The 17419-nt window shown below is 46.8% G+C and overlaps 1 protein-coding gene across 4 annotated transcripts; it reads left to right on the top strand.

Annotated features, from left to right (window-relative positions):
- The first annotated feature begins 568 nt into the window (after positions 1 to 568).
- Milr1 (mast cell immunoglobulin like receptor 1) lies at positions 569 to 17419 on the top strand. 4 transcript variants are annotated; one of them, XM_052195778.1, is made up of 8 exons: positions 570 to 825; positions 1055 to 1096; positions 4502 to 4771; positions 10368 to 10481; positions 13047 to 13136; positions 14664 to 14732; positions 16489 to 16584; positions 17283 to 17419. In XM_052195778.1, the coding sequence occupies exons 1-7, from the start codon at positions 660 to 662 to the stop codon at positions 16539 to 16541; spliced, it is 804 nt and encodes a 267-aa protein (XP_052051738.1). In that variant the 5' UTR covers positions 570 to 659; the 3' UTR covers positions 16542 to 16584; positions 17283 to 17419. The 4 variants fall into 4 exon arrangements, with proteins under 4 accessions (XP_052051740.1, XP_052051741.1, XP_052051738.1 ...); XM_052195777.1 differs by lacking the exon at positions 17283 to 17419 and having other exon boundaries at positions 16489 to 16725; XM_052195780.1 differs by lacking the exons at positions 10368 to 10481; positions 17283 to 17419 and having other exon boundaries at positions 569 to 825; positions 16489 to 16725.

The following is a 17419-nucleotide window of genomic DNA, read 5'->3' as shown; positions in this document are numbered from 1 at the left end:
CCCCACAAGGCCACACATACTTTCCACCTTTGTCCAATCAGGGGCAAGCATACATCCTGGCATACTCTCTGCTTGGGCATCTCCAGCCTACATGTGATCAAGCACATCCTGTGCAGATGGGGCAGCCAAGCTTGTCTAAGGAAGAGAAAACAAGGGCCTTGTTATCTTACATGAACAACAGCCGCCAGCACGCTAGGGAGTTAGCTGTGCTGGGGCAGGTGGGGCTTACCTGTTAGCGGCTTTTTTCATTTTTCTCCTAAAGATCTTTTTCGGGGGGGGAGGGGTTGGATTTTTGGTTTTTTCGAGACAGGATTTCTCTGTGTAGCCCTGGCTGTCCTGGAACTCACTCTGTAGACCAGGCTGGCCTCAAACTCAGAAATCCACCTGCCTCGGCCTCCCAGAGTGCTGGGATTACAGGTGTACGCCAGCACCGCCGGGCTCTTAAAGATCTTAATCACTGCAATTTAAACTTAAAACCTAACTTTAGCCTCTCGGTACGAGGAGGGAGAGAGAAGGGGGGCGGGGAATAAAAGATCCGTTATCACCAAGCACATCCAAGTGAGATAGGAGACCTTGCGGTCTGAGCAAGAAACAGACAGTTAAACCAACGAGTCACGGGTCCTGTTGAGTAAACTTGCCTAAATCCTCTCATTTCCTGCATGTGGTTGGGAAGAGGAATCTTAGAAGCTGAGCCCCACTCTGCAGGAGCTCAACTGACCATGGGTGATGGTGACTCTCTCATGAGGCTCTCTGTCGTCTCATTCAAGGGATCAAGGAGCTGGCTGGACAACCTGTTACTCTGGGCTCTGATTCTTCCTATCACATGTAAGCCTAGTTCGGTATTTTAAGAACTGACTCTGAGGCCAGTACTTGGGAGGCAAAGGCAGGCGGATCTCTGTGAAGCCTGTCTACACAGAGAATCCCAGGCCAGCAGGGCTACCTAGAGAGACCCTGTCTTGTAAAAATGAAGATGAACAAACAAATGGGAATCAACTCTCAAAACAATCACGTGGGAAACGAGCTTTTTTCCCTAATCTTCCCTTTTCTCTTCCAGTTCCAAACGCCGCAGTGGATCGTAGGAGTGTGGAAATAAACGGTAAGTTTCATTTCCTGACAACATGGGCACCAAAGTGGTCAGACAGCTGACTTTGAACAAGAGCATTCACTTGCAGGGATTTCTGTGGTTTTTAGATCAGCAACCAAAAGCAACGCCTGCTAGGAGGGAAATGAGCTAATTGTAGCAATTTTTTTCCACCTGAAACACTGGTAAACATACAATGTAGCAGCCTTGAGACTGTTTTTACCATGAAAACCTCTAAACTTCCTTTGTTCTCACTTTTAGCTAGAAAACCCTCACTTAACTTTTTGTAAATTTTTGTTCATTTATTTACTTTTGAGGCTGAGTCTCCTGTAGCTCAGGCTGGCCTCAAACTCCATTATATGACCAAGGCTAGACTAGAACTCCTAAACTCCCAAAAGCTGGGATCCAGCCCACCATACCCACTCAAAACATCCTTTAAATGAATCCAGGCAGCTAGTACTATGCCTAGGAAGAACTCTCCAGTGGAGTCAGAGTACTTTGATGCTGAGCCGCCTGGCATGCTGGCTGCCCCGCTGCTGACCTGGGAGCACGAACTGATGACTTTTGAGTCTGGTTTCTTTCATAGGTGAGCAGGAGTGCCCCACTCCTGGTTCCTCTGTAGTCTCTGTGTGGTACCTTGGTCCTTTGGTACAAGCTAACCACATAAAATTGGAAGTGGCATTGTTTACAGCACAGCCTGTTTCCTCTCTGCTTCCGGAAGCAGGCAGTTTCTTCTGAGGACTGTTTGTGATAAGGTCTTACTTCATAGCCTAGCACGCACTGTGTAGCCAAGGCTGATGTTGGACTCCTAGGAATCCTCCTGCTTCAGCCTGTTAAGTCTTGAATGTGGGTGATCATACAATGTAGCATCCTAGATGGACTTCTTTTTTGTTTTTTGTTTTGTTTTGGTTTTTTTTTTGGATTTGGGTTGTTTTTGTTTTTGTTTTTTCAGAGTCAGGGTTTCTCTGTATATCCCTGGCTGTCCTGGAACTCACTCTGTAGACCAGGCTGGCCTTGAACTCAGAAATCCGCCTGTCTCTGCCTCCCAGAGTGCTGGGATTACAGGCGTGCACCACCACTGCCTGACTCTAGATGGACTTCTTTATGTCTGTGGTGTCAGAGTTTATTGAATGGCAATAAATTCACAAGCTATGTCAGTTCTCTTGGTTGTGATTTTCCAAGCAGTCTTGATCTCCTGTGATGGCCGGGAAGTTAGCAAACACTAGTTCTTCTATTCCAATTCTAAATTTAAGATGAACTCTCAGAGCATGTATTACATATCTTACAGTAAATACACACATGAGTATGTATGTATACCAGTTTACAGACTGGCTACCAAAGCCACAGCAGACAGCCTTACTGAAGGTAGTCTCATGTAGCCCAGGCTGGCCTAGAACTCACTAGGCCAGCACAGACTGACCTTGAAGTCTCCATCCACCTGCCTCCATCCACACAAGTCCCGAAATTACAGGAGAAAGAAAGATCCTGGGGAAACTGGGGGCATCCCAGCAGGAGAGCAGAAAAGGGTGTGCCATGGGATCTGAATTATGGTGGGTTATTTAATGAAAGGTTCAAAGCCGCAGGTCTGCCCCTGGCTTATAGGAAATGTAATTGATGATCAGAAAATTTGGCAGGGTCTTACCTGAAAAGCAGTACAAATGGGAAGTTAAATCCCCTGTCAAAGTCAAACAAAAACATAGAGGCATAGAGACGAATGTGCAATGACGGACTTCTTACCTGGGGAAAAGCCAACAACACAACAGTGTGGAGCACAGCTGTGCAGACCTGGTGGCCCCTGGCGCACCTGAAAAATGAAGGAAAGATTAGGGTTGACTGGGGGGGACACACATTTCCCTAAGGTGTTTGATTCCACCTTAAAAGGGGGCGTATTGCTTTTTATCACCACTGTGAGAAATGAAAAATTCGACCAAATATCTGACAGGAAGCAACTAGAGAAAGGAAGGGTCAATCTGGGCTCACTGCTCAAGAGGAGAGATGGCCCACGATGGCTGGAAAGTCACGACAGAAGGGACATGAGACAGTTGCTCATGGAGCACCTAGTCAGGAAACAGAGAGATGATGGAGGATTGTTAAAATATCTTTTATTTCGCCTGATGTAATCGTCCTCTCTGGTCTCACTACCTCTGTCTGAGAACCCAGGCCTAGTCCTGGAGGCTTCTTCTAGCCTCTGTACAATTTTTTTCGAGACATGATTTCTTTGTGTAGCTCTGGCTGTCCTAGAACTCACTCTGTAGACCAGGCTGGCCTAGAACTCAGAAATCTGCCTGCCTCTGCCTCCCAAGTGCTGGGATTAAAGGTATACACCACCAGTGCCCAGCTTGGCTCTGGGCAATCTTATCTATGTCTAGAATGTTTTCAGTCCCTGGGACTTATGGCTGAATAAGATTACTCTTTCTAGCTCTTTCTGAACTCTGGCTGGCTGGTTAACTCAGCTGTTCTGGCTCAAATTCTTCTCCATGCTGACTGATTCAGTCTGGTTCCTCACAGGTTCTTACTGTGTTGCTCTGCCTGGCCTCATGCTAACTTTGGCAATATGTTCTAACCTTCTGGCTCCTTCTCATTCTCTGGCTCCTTCTGTCTCCACCTGTGTCTAGCTTCTTCTCCCTGTGTAACCTGTCTCACTATAACTGTCCGGGTAAAACTACCTCGGAACTTGGCGAACTGAACTACCCCAAATTCCACTCTACTGCTTCTCAACTCAAGGTCTCAACCAAACTGACTGACTTGAACTCAGAGCTCTGTCTGCCTCAGTCTCCTGAGTGTTAGGATAAAGGCATGTACCACCATGCCTTGACCTAAACTTTTCTTTACCTGAAACTTGCTCTAGAACAGGCTGGCCTTGAACCTTGAACTCAGAGATCTGCTTGCCTTTGTCTCCTGGAATTAAAGGTGTTTCTACATTCCAGTCGGATCCCACAGCAGGTCTTAGGATGTGATCCCTTGCCAGAGCAGACATTCCACTGCAGTGGAATGGTCTCCTGGTGTTTCTTTATTCAGTCTGGGAGCCCAGACCTCTGATGGATCACACACATTCAAGGTGGGTCTTCCCACCTCAATTAATCCAGGCTAGAAATGTCCTCACAGGCACACCCAGAGGCAATCTCCTAGGTGATTCTAGATCCTGTAAGCCTTACAGTCCTAACTACACACTGGGTCTTATGTAGCCCAGCCTGGCTTTGAACTCCTTGTACAGCTAAGGATAGCCCTGATCCTCCTGGTCCTTCCTGCTCCCATCTCCCGAAAGCTGGAATTATACGCATCATGCCTGATCGAGGTGTGTTCAGGATGGAATCCAGGACTTTGTTAGGCACACTAGGCAAAGCACTCCCCTTGCAAGCTGCGGTTCCAGCCCTGTCCGGTGGTTTTAACGAAGCCTTCTGTGTCATTTTGTCTTCCCAGAATTACCTCCTCCAAATCTGAACTCCAGTATGAACGTGGTCAGGATAGGCCAAAATGTATCCCTGTCTTGTTTCACCAAGAACACATCAGCAGACATCACCTATTCGCTCTTTTGGGGCACAAAATACCTAGAAAGCAAGAAAGGAAGAGGGGGAGCTGTGGATTTCTACCTGAGGATATCCAGTGCCAACAAGACAGGCCCCTACAAATGCAAAACTACTGTTTCCAACTTGTGGAAATACAGTCAGGATTTCAACTTCACAATCGCTGGTAAGCGCATCTGTATACAATGGAGGCGGGGTGGCCACTGGGATCCTCTCCTGCGGTGTGAAGGGCCCTGGGAGGGTGAAAGCATTCAGTCTGGGAAGAGCATGGCGCATCTGCGTAGCACAACTGCCATATGCTTTCTCCTTTTTTTTTTTTTTTAAGTTTTTCCTTCTTTTTATTCCTTATCTGGGCCAACTGTCTAAAAGATGGTACTCCCTCAGCAGAGAGGATACTCCCTGCTTAGCTAATTCTCTATACCACACTTCACTGATCTCCTAGTCCCTCCCTAATCTAATCAAGATTATTCAGCATATCAATCTTCAATGTTCCCTTGAAGCCTGAAGCTTCTCAACCAGCACATAGGGATTCCTTAAAAAAAAAAAAAGATGTATTTATTTTATATATGTGAGTACACTGTAGCTGTCTTTAGACACACCAGAAGAGGGCATCAGATCCCTTTACAGATGGTTGTGAGCCACCATGTGGTTGCTGGGAATTGAACTCAGGATCTCTGGAAGAACAGACAGTGCTCTTAACCTCTGAGCCATCTCTCCAGCTCTCTCCCTCTTATTTTTTTTTAAAGAAGTATTTATTATATATAAGTACACTGTAGCTGTCTTCACACACCCCACAAGGCATCAGATCTCTTTATGGATGGTTGTGAGCCACCATGTGGTTGCTGGGATTTGAACTCAGGACCTTGGGAAGAGCAGTCAGTGCTCTTTTTTTTTTATTTATTATTATTATTATTTTTTTTTTTTTTTTTTTTGGTTTTTCGAGACAGGGTTTCTCTGTGTAGCCCTGGCTGTCCTGGAACTCACTCTGTAGTCCAGGCTGGCCTCGAACTCAGAAATCTGCCTGCCTCTGCCTCCCAGAGTGCTGGGATTAAAGGCGTGCACCACCACGCCCGGCTGCAGTCAGTGCTCTTAACCACTGAGCTATCTCTCCAGCCCTCTCCCTCTTATTTTTAAAATTTAATAATTATTACTAACTTTTTAGACAGGTCTGATTATGTAGCCTTGGCTAGCCTGGAACTCACTATGTAGAGCAGGTTGGCCTCAGACTCACAGACATCTATCTGCCTCTGCTAGGGTTAAAGAAGCACACCAACAGGCTACATTCTCTTATTCAATCTGGGACTTGTCCCATGGGATAATACCAGCAACATTCAGGGTAGTTCTGTCCACCTCCATTCACCTAATCCATAGAACTCTCACGACCTGCCCAGACATTTGAGTCCTAGGGGGTTCTAGCTCTGATCAAGTTGAAACTGCTATTAACCAGCACAGCTAGAAGTACAGGTTTCTGCAGGAGTTTTATGCTATGGGCTCCAGGTGACAGGGCATGACTTAAGTGGCGACTGTGGCTGTCATAGCAATGAGTGGAGAAAGGAAAGCCGAAACAGCTGGGATGTGGTGTACACTGCGGACCAGTGCTCCTCACCCTATGAGTAAGGCCCCCAGCCTTCTCCACACGTGACCTTCCTGTAGTTTGTTCGAGTGACATACTGTCCTATCAAACAGAATCATCTTCAGTGAAGCCTCACAGATACATCTCTACCGACTGCCCTCTTGGTGTGAGCCGTTGCTTGTTGCAACCACGTGTCCCTTCAGGACAGTTGCCAGAAGCACGGGTTCCTTAACCGTGGATTCACTTATCAGCTAAGGTTAGAGGCGAGGACCCGGATGCACCACACCCTGGCTTACAGTGATTGGTTGCTGCCCTCACGGACCTCTGGTCTGGGGAAAAGACACAAAACCCAAACAAATGGCCCACAAGCTGTGCCAGCTGTTGTAAGGGAAACAGGCACAGTGTGAGAAAGGTAAGGCCTGAAGAAAGGACTGGCTGGGGAAGGTAGGAGGGCCTGCCCGAGGCACAGTGTGGAAAGATGAGCGGGAGCCTCCTATATGGGGAGAGGTCCAGACATCTCTAGAGCTCCAGCTTGCAAGGGAAACAGGGCTGGTTCAAGGTGGTTGAAAGTCAGAAAAGAAGCATGTGAGCCCAGGGGAGACTTCACAAAGGTGTTGAGTTTAGAGGGGCCTGGAGTATTGGGAACAGCAATGGGTTTGTCTTTTTGTGGCTTTTCTTGTTTTTGTTTTTGTTTTTTGTTTTTCGAGACAGGGTTTCTCTGTGTAGCCCTGGCTGTCCTGGAACTTACTTTGTTGACCAGGCTGGCCTCAAATTCAGAAATCTGCCTGCCTCTGCCTCCCAAGTGCTGGGATTACAGGCGTGTGTCACCACTGCCTGGCTGGAGTGATGGGTTTGAGGCTAACTTGGACTACATGAGACTCTTAACAGCAGGGGTGGGGATAGGGGTCACGCTCCGCAGTTTCTCTGCAATTTGCCAACTCTGTGACCTTGGCATTTCTCCCCCCCCCCCTTTGGAAGTAGCCACTCAAGTAGCCTAGGCTGGTTCTATGCTCATACATATAGCCAAGGATAACCCTGACTCCTGATTCTCCTAGCTCTATTTTCCAAGTTCTGGGATCACAGGTATATGCCAGCCCTTCCAGCTTTGGGGCAATTTGTAACATTTTGAAGCATAGTTGGCTTATCTCCAGACCCTAGAGACTGTTCTAAGGTCATGTAAAACCACATGGGTAACATGACGGATGGCAATCCTTCCTTCCTTATATTTGTGTTAAGGGACCACATAACATATCACATTGCTAGAATCTTCCCAAAAATAGACTAGGGGAGCCGGAGAGATGGGTAAGAATACTTACTCATCTTCTAGAGCATCCACGATCAAGTCCCAGCACCTACATAATGGCTCATAGCCATCGTTGGCTCCAGTCCAGAGAGACTAAAGCCTTCTTCTAGCCTCTATGGGCACCAAGGTGGACACACATACATGTGGTAAACACATATACATACGAACCTGCTTGAACTCAGAGATGCACCTGCCTCTGCCTCCCAAGTGCTGGGACTAAAGTCGTGTGCCGCCAGGGCCAGTTTGTTTCTTAAGAGTGATGACTATCAAAAATTTATTAGCCAGGTGGTGGTGGCACATGCTGTTAATCCCAGCACTTGGGAGGCAGAGGCAGGCGGATTTCTGAGTTCGAGGCCAGCCTGGTCTACAGACTGAGTTCCAGGACAGCCAGGGCTACACAGAGAAACCCTGTCTTGAAAAACAAACAAAACAAAACAAAACAACCCCCCCACACACAAATGTGTCAAGCACATACAATAAAATAAATCTAGATAGCAGTTGGAAAACATATCTCTGTGAGTTCAAGGACAGCCTGGTCCATGGAGTTTCAGGACAGCTAAGTCTATACAGAGAGACCCTGTCTCAAAAAACTAAAATAAATAAATAAATAAAAAAACCTAAATAACTATAACTATATATATAAAACAGGCCCGGCGGTGGTGGCGCACGCCTGTAATCCCAGCACTCTGGGAGGCAGAGGCAGGAGGATTTCTGAGTTCGAGGCCAGCCTGGTCTACAGAGTGAGTTCCAGGACAGCTAGGGCTATACAGAGAAACCCTGTCTTGAAAAAAACCAAATCCAAAAACAAACAAACAAAACCAAAACACTTAATTGTAGAAAAAGAGGACTTGACATGAGACCAGAGTCCTGTATTTCCTGTTTTGTGTTTCCCTCTCATTAATTTAGCAAGGCCACTTCTGCTCCTTAGAGGAAGTCAAAGTACTTGTGTCACTGAATTCTATAAATGAACACAGGATTAGAGAAATAGGCTACTTTGGGGCCGAGAATGAGCCAGCTCCACTGCACGCTTGGAACTGGATGGTGGGCAAGGTCATGCTCCTGGCTCAGTGACTGGAGGCTACTGCCACCAAATCTGAAGGTCTGAGTTTGCCCTCTGGGACCCACATGGTGGGAAGAGTCAAGGCCCATAAGCTGTCTTCTGCCTTCTCCATGTGTACCGTTTACGTGGCTTTTACATGCATGTAATTGGTTGTCACGGCTATTCCCGGTTGTCAACTTGACTATATCTGGAATGAACTACAACCCAGAATTGGAGGGTACACCTGTGATCCAGAATATTTACTCATCTTCTAGAGGACCCAGGTTGAGGCTGGAAGACACAGTTTCTGACCTGGATCTTGGCATGGAGATCTTGGCCATGAAAAGCTTAAGCCCAGGCTAAGGTAGTATATACCTTTAACCCCAGGAGACTGAGGCAAGGAGATCTCTGAGTTCAAGGTCAGCCTGAGGCAAAGCAACTCCCAGATCCAGACATGGTGGGTACACACCTTTAATTTGAGCCACACCTCGTGCTGGAGACCTACATAAGGACATCAGCAGAAGGAAGACTCACTCTTCTTTACCTGCTGCTGTGCTTACCACATACCTTTCTACAGAAGAGCAAAACAACTAGCCTCGTGCACTGAGCGACTACTAGATTCTTGGACTTCCCATCCACAGTGGCCCATTGTTGGGCTAGTCAGACTGCAGACTGTAAGACATCACAATAAATTTCCTTAATATATAGAGACATTCCAAAAATTCTGTGACTGAACCCTGACTAATAAAATACAGTGGGTAAACGAATATGCAGTAAATGCATTTTTGATAGTAGTTACTCTTAAGAATAAACAAACTGAGCAGGGTAGTGGTGGCGCACACCTGTAATCCCAGCACTTTGGGAGTTCGAGGCCAGCCTGGTCTACAGAGTGAGTTCCAGGATAGCCAGGACTATACAGGGAAACCCTATCTTGAAAAAAACCAAATCCAAAAAGCCTAAACAAACAAACAAACAAACAAACAAACTGGCCAGGTGGTGGTGGTGGTGAAAGCCTTTAATCTCAATACTTGGCTAGCAGAGACAGGTGGATCTCTGAGTTTAAGGCTAGCCTGGTCTACAGAGTGAGTTCTAGGATAGCCAAGGCTACATAGAGAGATAAAGAGACCTTGTCTGTCCAAATAAAAAAATAAAAAATAAATAAATAAATAAAAATAAGCTGACAGTTGTGCTCCACACATCTGTAGTCCCAGCTTTGGGAAATTGGAAAAAGGAGCCAATTTAGGCTAGCCTCAGCTACATAGCAAGTTCAAGAAAAGAAATAAAAGACCATGGACGCCTGCACATTGGTTCGTTGGAGCAAAGATGCACCCTCGTCCTGCCCTCTGACTTCTCGTCCTGCCCTCTGACTGGCTTTTGCCATGCTGCACAGGGCTGGTCAGGTTAGCTATTTGCCTGGCCTGCTGCTCTGCAGGTGGCCCCTCAGGTTGTTCCCCCTGAGGCTGAGGAGCTGAGGTAAGGGGCTGGACAGTGGTTGCTATGGTTGGGTGTTGTTTCAGGACCTGCTGGGATGGTATTAAGAGATGGTGACAAAGAATTGCCTGGTAGCAGGGCTGTGGTGGTACACGCCTTTAATCCCAGCACTTGGGAGGCAGAGGCCGGTGGATTGGTGGATTTCTGAGTTCGAGGCCAGCCTGGTCATGCCATGGGGAAGGGAGGCACAAGGATATGACTTTAAGAACCTCAGGAGTTGCTGGAATCATGTACACAGTATGCTGGTGAACACAGGTGACAGCCATGATGGCCTTTCCTAGAGAACTTAGGTCAGTGTCATAGAAAAAGGAACCTTTGCTATGTATAGTGGTGACCTATGAACTTTTTTCTCACAGAAGATGAGAGCTGCTCTTCATGTCAGCTGTCACTGTTGCTCCCAGGGGTGTTACTGGGCCTACTGGTAATATTCCTAGTTCTGGCTTTTTGGATTTATCTCAAATACAAAAAAGGTAGGTTCTCCCTGGTAGGTTCCTGCGCAGGGCAGAGGGGGAAGGGGAGCCCAGTGGTGGTAGAGCACGCCTTTAATCCCAGCACTCAGAGGCAGGAGGGGTGGGGATCTCTGAGAGGCCAGCCTGGTCTACAGAGTGAGTTCCAGGACAGCCAGGGCTACACAGAGAAACCCTGGGTGGAGGGGGGAGGGGGAGGGAGAAAGAAAGAGAGAAAGAGATTAAGAGGTAGACAGACAGACTTCATGTGGTTCATAGAGCACTGCCCTTAGGTTCGTTCTGGTGTAGATTGCCTGGAGAGCCAGCCTCACATGGACATAACTTAAACACACATCCCCATGCCCCCAACCCCATGACTGGATTAGAATTCGGTACCTATCATCTGAAAATCATTGATAATTTTTGTACTCTTAAAGGCCTTGTAAGGTCTGCCTGGCTGGCTTTGAACCCACAATGGTGCTTCAGTCTCAGCTTTGGAATGCTGAGCTTACAGGTCTGCACCAGTACTCTCAGCGTATAGTTTTTTTTTTTTTTTTTTTTTTTTTGAGTCTTGAGTCTCTGGTAGCCGGGGTGGTGTCAGACTCACCATGCACTAGAGAATGGCCTTGACTTCTGGTCCTCCTGCACCAGACTGGGACCACAATCACATGTTCCTACATCCAATTTGTGTGTCGGTAGGGGTGAAACCTAGAGCTTTGTGCAGGCAAGACTACCAACTGAGCATAAGACTGTCTTCGTGTCATGCTAAAATATACACACAGTGAGATTTGCTATTCTACTCCCCCATCTTTGTTTCTTTTACTGTGTGAGGCCCTGTCGTGTGTTCAACAAGAGCTCTTCCCAGTCACATGCTCAGCTAGTTGTCTGTGCGTGTCAGTAACAGTCACACTTATCTCCGTTGTGAGACCACGGATAAGGCCGCACCCACCTTTATCAGCTTCCCCGGCTGAAACCCACTGAGACAGTTCCTCATTCTGTTCTGTTCTGTAACCACATTCTGTTTTCTGTCTCTACAGACAGAACCATTCTAGGATTTCATTTGAGTGAAACCATGCAGTTGTCTTTTATTTTGTGACAGGGTCTCCGGTATCCCAGGCTGGTCTTCAATTCACCATGTAGTTAGGATAACCTTGAACTTCTGGTCCTCCTGAGTAGTTGGATTACAGGCCTGTAGAATGAACTCAGGGCACCCTGCTTGCTGGGCAAGGGCTCTGCTGGCTGTGCCACACCCCCAGGGGCTGTTCTTTGGTGTTTGGTTTCCTTTGCATATGGGAACAGCTTTCCTTTTTAGGCCTGGGAACCATCTGGTCTTCCAGAAAACCTCATGTCATTTTTCCACTTCTGGTCCCCATGCTTGGGTTGCTTTCGTCTTCAGGCCACTGTAAACAGTGCTGCTGTGCACGTGGTGTGTGTGTGTGTGTGTGTGTGTGTGTGTGTGTGTAATACTATTTATAACAGCTTCTCAGCTACTCCCGGGGGCTTGGTGTGTGAAGTCGGGAGGGGAACACGCCTCGGTGGTCTTCCCACTCGACCCACTATAGCAACAACAAACTCTTCACTGTCAGAGTAGAAGGCTTTCCCTGCTCACCTCTAAGCCCTTCTCTGGTAAAGATTTCAAAGTGGCTCTTTTTCTCCACACGTGTGGAGAAATATCTAGATTTGCACAAAACAGCCTTTGTGTCTCAAGCGCACGAGGAGCCAAGCGGAGGGCTGCCTGGCGCCATGTCTTCTCTGGGCCTCCGCCTTCTGACCCGTGGAATAGGGCGGTGGAGACACTGAATGAGTGAGATTCGTTCACAGGTGTCAGTCAGGCCCCCGTGCTCCCTCCACCTTCCACGGATGAAGGGCACAGAGGGCAGCCCTCAGCTGATGAAGTTGAAAAGCAGCTGGGGATGGCCGGTGAAAAGCAAAGGCAGGTCCGAGCCCAGCTTCCACAAGACCTAGAACAGACTGCAGACAAACCCAGACCCTAAAACCCTGTGGAAACAGACACCCTATTTAACTCAGCTTCTCAAACGTCTCAACAATGAAATCACCCCAAGTTTTTGTCAAAGTGCCATTAAGACGTTTGATTTCAGCTAGGTGGTGGTGGAACATGCAGCTAATCCTAGCCTTTGGGAGGCAGAGGCAGGCAGATCTTTGAGTTCAAGGCCAGCCTCGAGTACTGAGTTTCAGGACAGCCAGGGCTACACCTGTCTCAGAAACCCTGGCTCAGAAAAAACAAAACCAAAGAAACATAGAACTTAGAGCTTAGTTGTATTACTCATCTCTTGAAGATATCTCAAGGCTCTCTACCTTTCAAGAAGGAAAGAAAATGTGTCCATTTCCACTATGATGCATAGGCTAAGGCCTCGCAGGGCCTGGTCAGGAGGACCCTGGACTAGAGAAGTCAGTGCTATATAGAAACCTGTGATCCCCCCCCCCCCAATTAGTTGAGGCCACTGGCATGTCACTTAGAATCATGAGAGATTCTTTCCCTTGGCAGAGAAGACAGGAAAAACATGTCTAAATAGGTTCAACATGATGATTATATGTCTTGTTTTTTTTTTGGTGGGGGGTTGGGGACAGGAAAGACTCTGAGAGAGAATGCGTCCAAGGGTTCTGGAGATGTGCCCACACAAGGTGAACTGTATGCAAATGTCTACAAAACTCAAACAGGTAAAGGGCTTTGCTGGCTGTTTTGAGCAGTTTGATTGGTTGGTTTGTGGGTGACTGTATCCATACATATGTACATATACATGTGTGTGTATATATATATATATATATATATATACCTACACACACACACACACACACACACACATGTTAAGGCACTGGGACTTGACCCCAAGGTATCCACACATGTGAGACAAGTACGACACAGTGCTAGTTATATAAAATAAAATAAAATTCTCCACCGGGCGGTGGTGGTGCACACCTATAATCCCAGCACTTTGGGAGGCAGAGGCAGGTGGATTCTGAGTTTGAGGCCAGCCTGGTCTACAGAGTTCCAGGACAGCCAGGGCTACATAGAGAAACCCTGTCTCGAAAAAAACCAAATCCAAATCCAAAAAACAAAGACAAAAACAAAAAATTCTCCAGAGACACTTTTTAAAAAAAAAAAAAAAAAAAAAAACTCCTGCAGCTGCCTCCCGTCTCCAGTCTTACTGTCCGGGGACTGGGGCAGGGTTCAGAGCTCCTCCCTGACGTAGCTTATCACAAGGGGATCATCCTATCCTTTGTTTTTTTTTTTCCATGTAACATATTTTAGAGATGACTTTATTTCAGCTTGGTTTATTTCAGCTTTTTTTCAGATGATCCATGCTCTACCCCAAAGTCTCTCGTGATCATCATTTAAAGAAGATTATGCTGCTCATTTGTCTTCTTTTCAGACAGAGTCATGCTAGGTAGCCCAGACTGGCTTCAAACTTGTAACCCTCCTGCCTCAGCCTCTCGAGTGATGGGATCACAGACCTATGATACCCTATCCAACAAACTGTTCTTTAAAAATATCTAGTTTGACAACAAATGAAAAACTATATTAGCATCTAGCCTAGGCTAGCTTTGTACTCACTGTGCAGCCCAGGATGACCTCAAACTCCCACAATCCTCCCATGCCCATGTCCCAGGATTACCAATGTGGTGTAATTTGCATGTCATCATTGCATAGAAGCCATGCGAATCTCTGTGTCTTTCTATTTTAGTCTGCACATTGCAGAATCGAACTGTCTCAATCTTGTTTGCCGGTTTGATTTTTGCAGTGCTTGGGATCAAACCCAGAGCTCCACCTGTGCCAGCCAAGTGCTAGAGTACATAGACCCGCTCCCTTAGAGCTTTGCAAGATTGTAGTACTCTATGATTAGCTAGAGTCATCAAACAGTACAATATTTAGTCACTTATCAGAGCAGACACTGTATGTTGGATGTTTACGGTGGAAGGGCCCAGCTAACGTCGGCCTCCAATCTAGTCAGCCCCTCAGAGCCAGACACACTCTGAGCACTGAGTAAGCCCTGAATCACCCGCATCAGTTCCCAGTTTCTGGCATTTCCATCCTGCCAAGCAGGAGCCTGGCTCAGCCTGGGAATGACAACGCATTCCCACAACCCCAAAGGAAAAGGGCTCAGTCCAGGCCCCAGGCCACCGCCCTCCTGGGTCAGACGAGCCAAGACCTGACCCAGTAACACTTATGCACTGTCTTTGGCCCAGGGGCAGAACAACCCCAGGAGATACACTATGCCATTCCAGTCTTCCAGGAGGCAGCACCCGCAAAACAAGGTGAGTCGTGGTGGGACAAGAGACGCAGTTGCCATGACACAAGTGTCCCTGTGACATCACTGTGAGCAGGGGCTTTTGTATCTAAGGATGGGGTTTGCGGACTCCAGGCTCCTAGCAAGTCAATAGTAACCAATCACAGCTCCCACTAATGTAATTAATGTAACTGTAATATCACCACAATGACAGATGCAGAAGTGGGTGGAGGGAAAACTGGGTTGGAACTTTCTTCTAGATACTTCCAAGACAGGCTAAGAAACGGCTTGGCATTTATGAGTGTGTACTCTGCTCCAGAGGACCTGGGTTCACATCCCAGCACTCCTGGCTGGTGGCTTACAACCACTTGCACCTTTAGCACCGGAGGCCTCTGCTTCTGGTCTCCAGAGGTGTCTATGCTCACACACACATGCCTCCCCCACCCCCCACGTTAGTTAAAGTTAAAATAAAATCTCCTTTTTTCTTCTGGGTTTTTCAAGGCAGGGTTTTCTATGGGTAGCTCTGATGGACCAGGCTGGTCTCGAACTCAGAAAGGTGATGGTGGTGCACACCTTTAATTCCAACACTCTGGGAGTCAGAGGCAGGCAGATCTCTGTAAGTTTGAGGCTAGCCTGGTCTACAGAGTGAGTTTCCAGGACAGCCAGGGCTACCCAGAGAAACCCTGTCTTGAAAACATAAACAAACAAACAGATAAATAGAATCTCAACAACAAAAAAATACCATCACCAAAAAAAATTCCCACACAGGGTCACTACTAAAACATTTTTTTTCTTTTTTAAAGATTATATATATATATATGAATACACTGTAGCTGTCTTCAGACACACCAGAAGAGGGCATCTGATTCCATTACAGATGGTTGTAAGTCACCATGTGGTTGCTGGGAATTGAACTCAGAACCTCTGGAAGAGCAGTCAGTGCTCTTAACCTCTGAGCCATCTCCCTAGCCCCAAAGATTTATTTATTTTATTATATGTGAGTACACTGTAGTTGTTTTTTCAGACACATCAGAAGAAGGCATCCGATCTCATTACAGATGGTTGTGAGCCACCTTGAGGTTGCTGGGAATTGAACTCAGGACCTCTGGAAGAGCAGCCAGTGCTCTTAACTGCTGAGCCAACTCTTCAGCTCTAAAACATTTTTAAGAAGAAATGAGTGCTGGGGAGATGGCTCTGGGGATAGGAGCCCTTGCCTGTCTCACCTTCACGAGGACTTGAGTTCGGATCCTGAGCTCTTGAGCAAAAAGCTGGGCGTGGCTGTGCTTGGGCCTTTGAGATGAGGAGATGCAGAGATTTCTGGGGCTCACTGGCATCCAGTCTTGCTTCAGGTTTAGCGAAAGACCCCATCTCAAGAGAGTAAGGTAGGAAGTGATAAGGCAGGAAATGTAATGGCCTCCTATGGCCTTCATGACCCCCCCCCCCCCATATACATACCACACACAAACACACACACAAACACACACAGAAGAAATTATTAAACTGGGAAAGACCAGTTAATACTTGCTTCTTTCAGGTTTACCATCTAGAAATGGGGCTTTTAAATAAAACAATCTATTATATTTACTTATTGTGTATGTGTGTGAATGGGCCAACATATGCCATGGTGTGTGCGCAGAAGTCCGAGGACAAGTTGGGGGAGTCAGCTTCTTCCTCCTGCCACCGCGAGGGACCTAAGCCAACATACCTGAAATGGGGATTCCTTTTAGGGTTTCTCTGAACTCAGAGCTGTAGCTTACTGAGTTATTTTCCCTCTCCAATTTCAGAAGGCGATGTGAATAGAGAAGCTGATTGCATCTACTCTGAACTCACCTACTAAAGTGTGAAGAAACTGACTGTATCCCAGTGTAAAAGACTTTCTAGTAAGCTGATGTGTATGGAGAAACAGGAAATTCACCTGGCACTTAAAAGTTTCACTTTGATGACAAGATTAGATGCCTAATTTAGCCAAAGAAATAGTGTCCGGATGTAAAAATACATTCACTTTAGGTGACCAAGTTAAATCTTTTGATTTTGTGTTTTAAGACAGAGTCTTGCTATGTAGTCCCAGCTGTCCTCAATCTCAGGATCCTCCTTTATCAGCCAGGTCTGATAAAGAGTTAAAAAAAAATACTCAGGTTTTGTGGCCTTCCATCTTCTCCCTTTCCAACACAGTCATCTTGGGGCTTAGGAGGTGGCTCAGCAGTTAAGAGCAGACACTGCTCTTCCAAAGGATGGAGTCCAGATTCTACATTCCACAACTCACAGTTGCCAATAACATTGTTTCCAAAGGATCCATGCCCCCTTCTGACATCTGCAAGCACTACACTCATGAGTCGGGGTTGGGGAGAGATGGCTCAGAGGTTAAGAACACTGACTGCAGCCGGGCAGTGGTGGCGCATGCCTATAATCCCAGCACTCTGGGAGGCAGAGGCAGGCGGATTTCTGAGTTCGAGGCCAGCCTGGTCTACAGAGTGAGTTCCAGGACAGCCAGGGCTATACAGAGAAACCCTGTCTCAGAAAAAAAAAAAAAATCCAAATAAATAAATAAATAAATAAATGAACACTGACTCTTTTAAAGGTCCTGAGTTCAAATCCCAGCAACCACCTGGTGGCTCACAACCATCCACAGTGAGATCTGATGCCCTCTTCTGAGTGTCTGAAGATAGCTACAGTGTACTTACATATAATAAATAAATAAACAAACAAACGAATGAA

This window comes from Apodemus sylvaticus, chromosome 10, assembly GCF_947179515.1.
Source record: "Apodemus sylvaticus chromosome 10, mApoSyl1.1, whole genome shotgun sequence".
Lineage (NCBI taxonomy): Eukaryota > Metazoa > Chordata > Mammalia > Rodentia > Muridae > Apodemus > Apodemus sylvaticus.
Note: the sequence above shows the minus strand (reverse complement) of the source record. Positions and strands in the feature narration are given on the sequence as shown.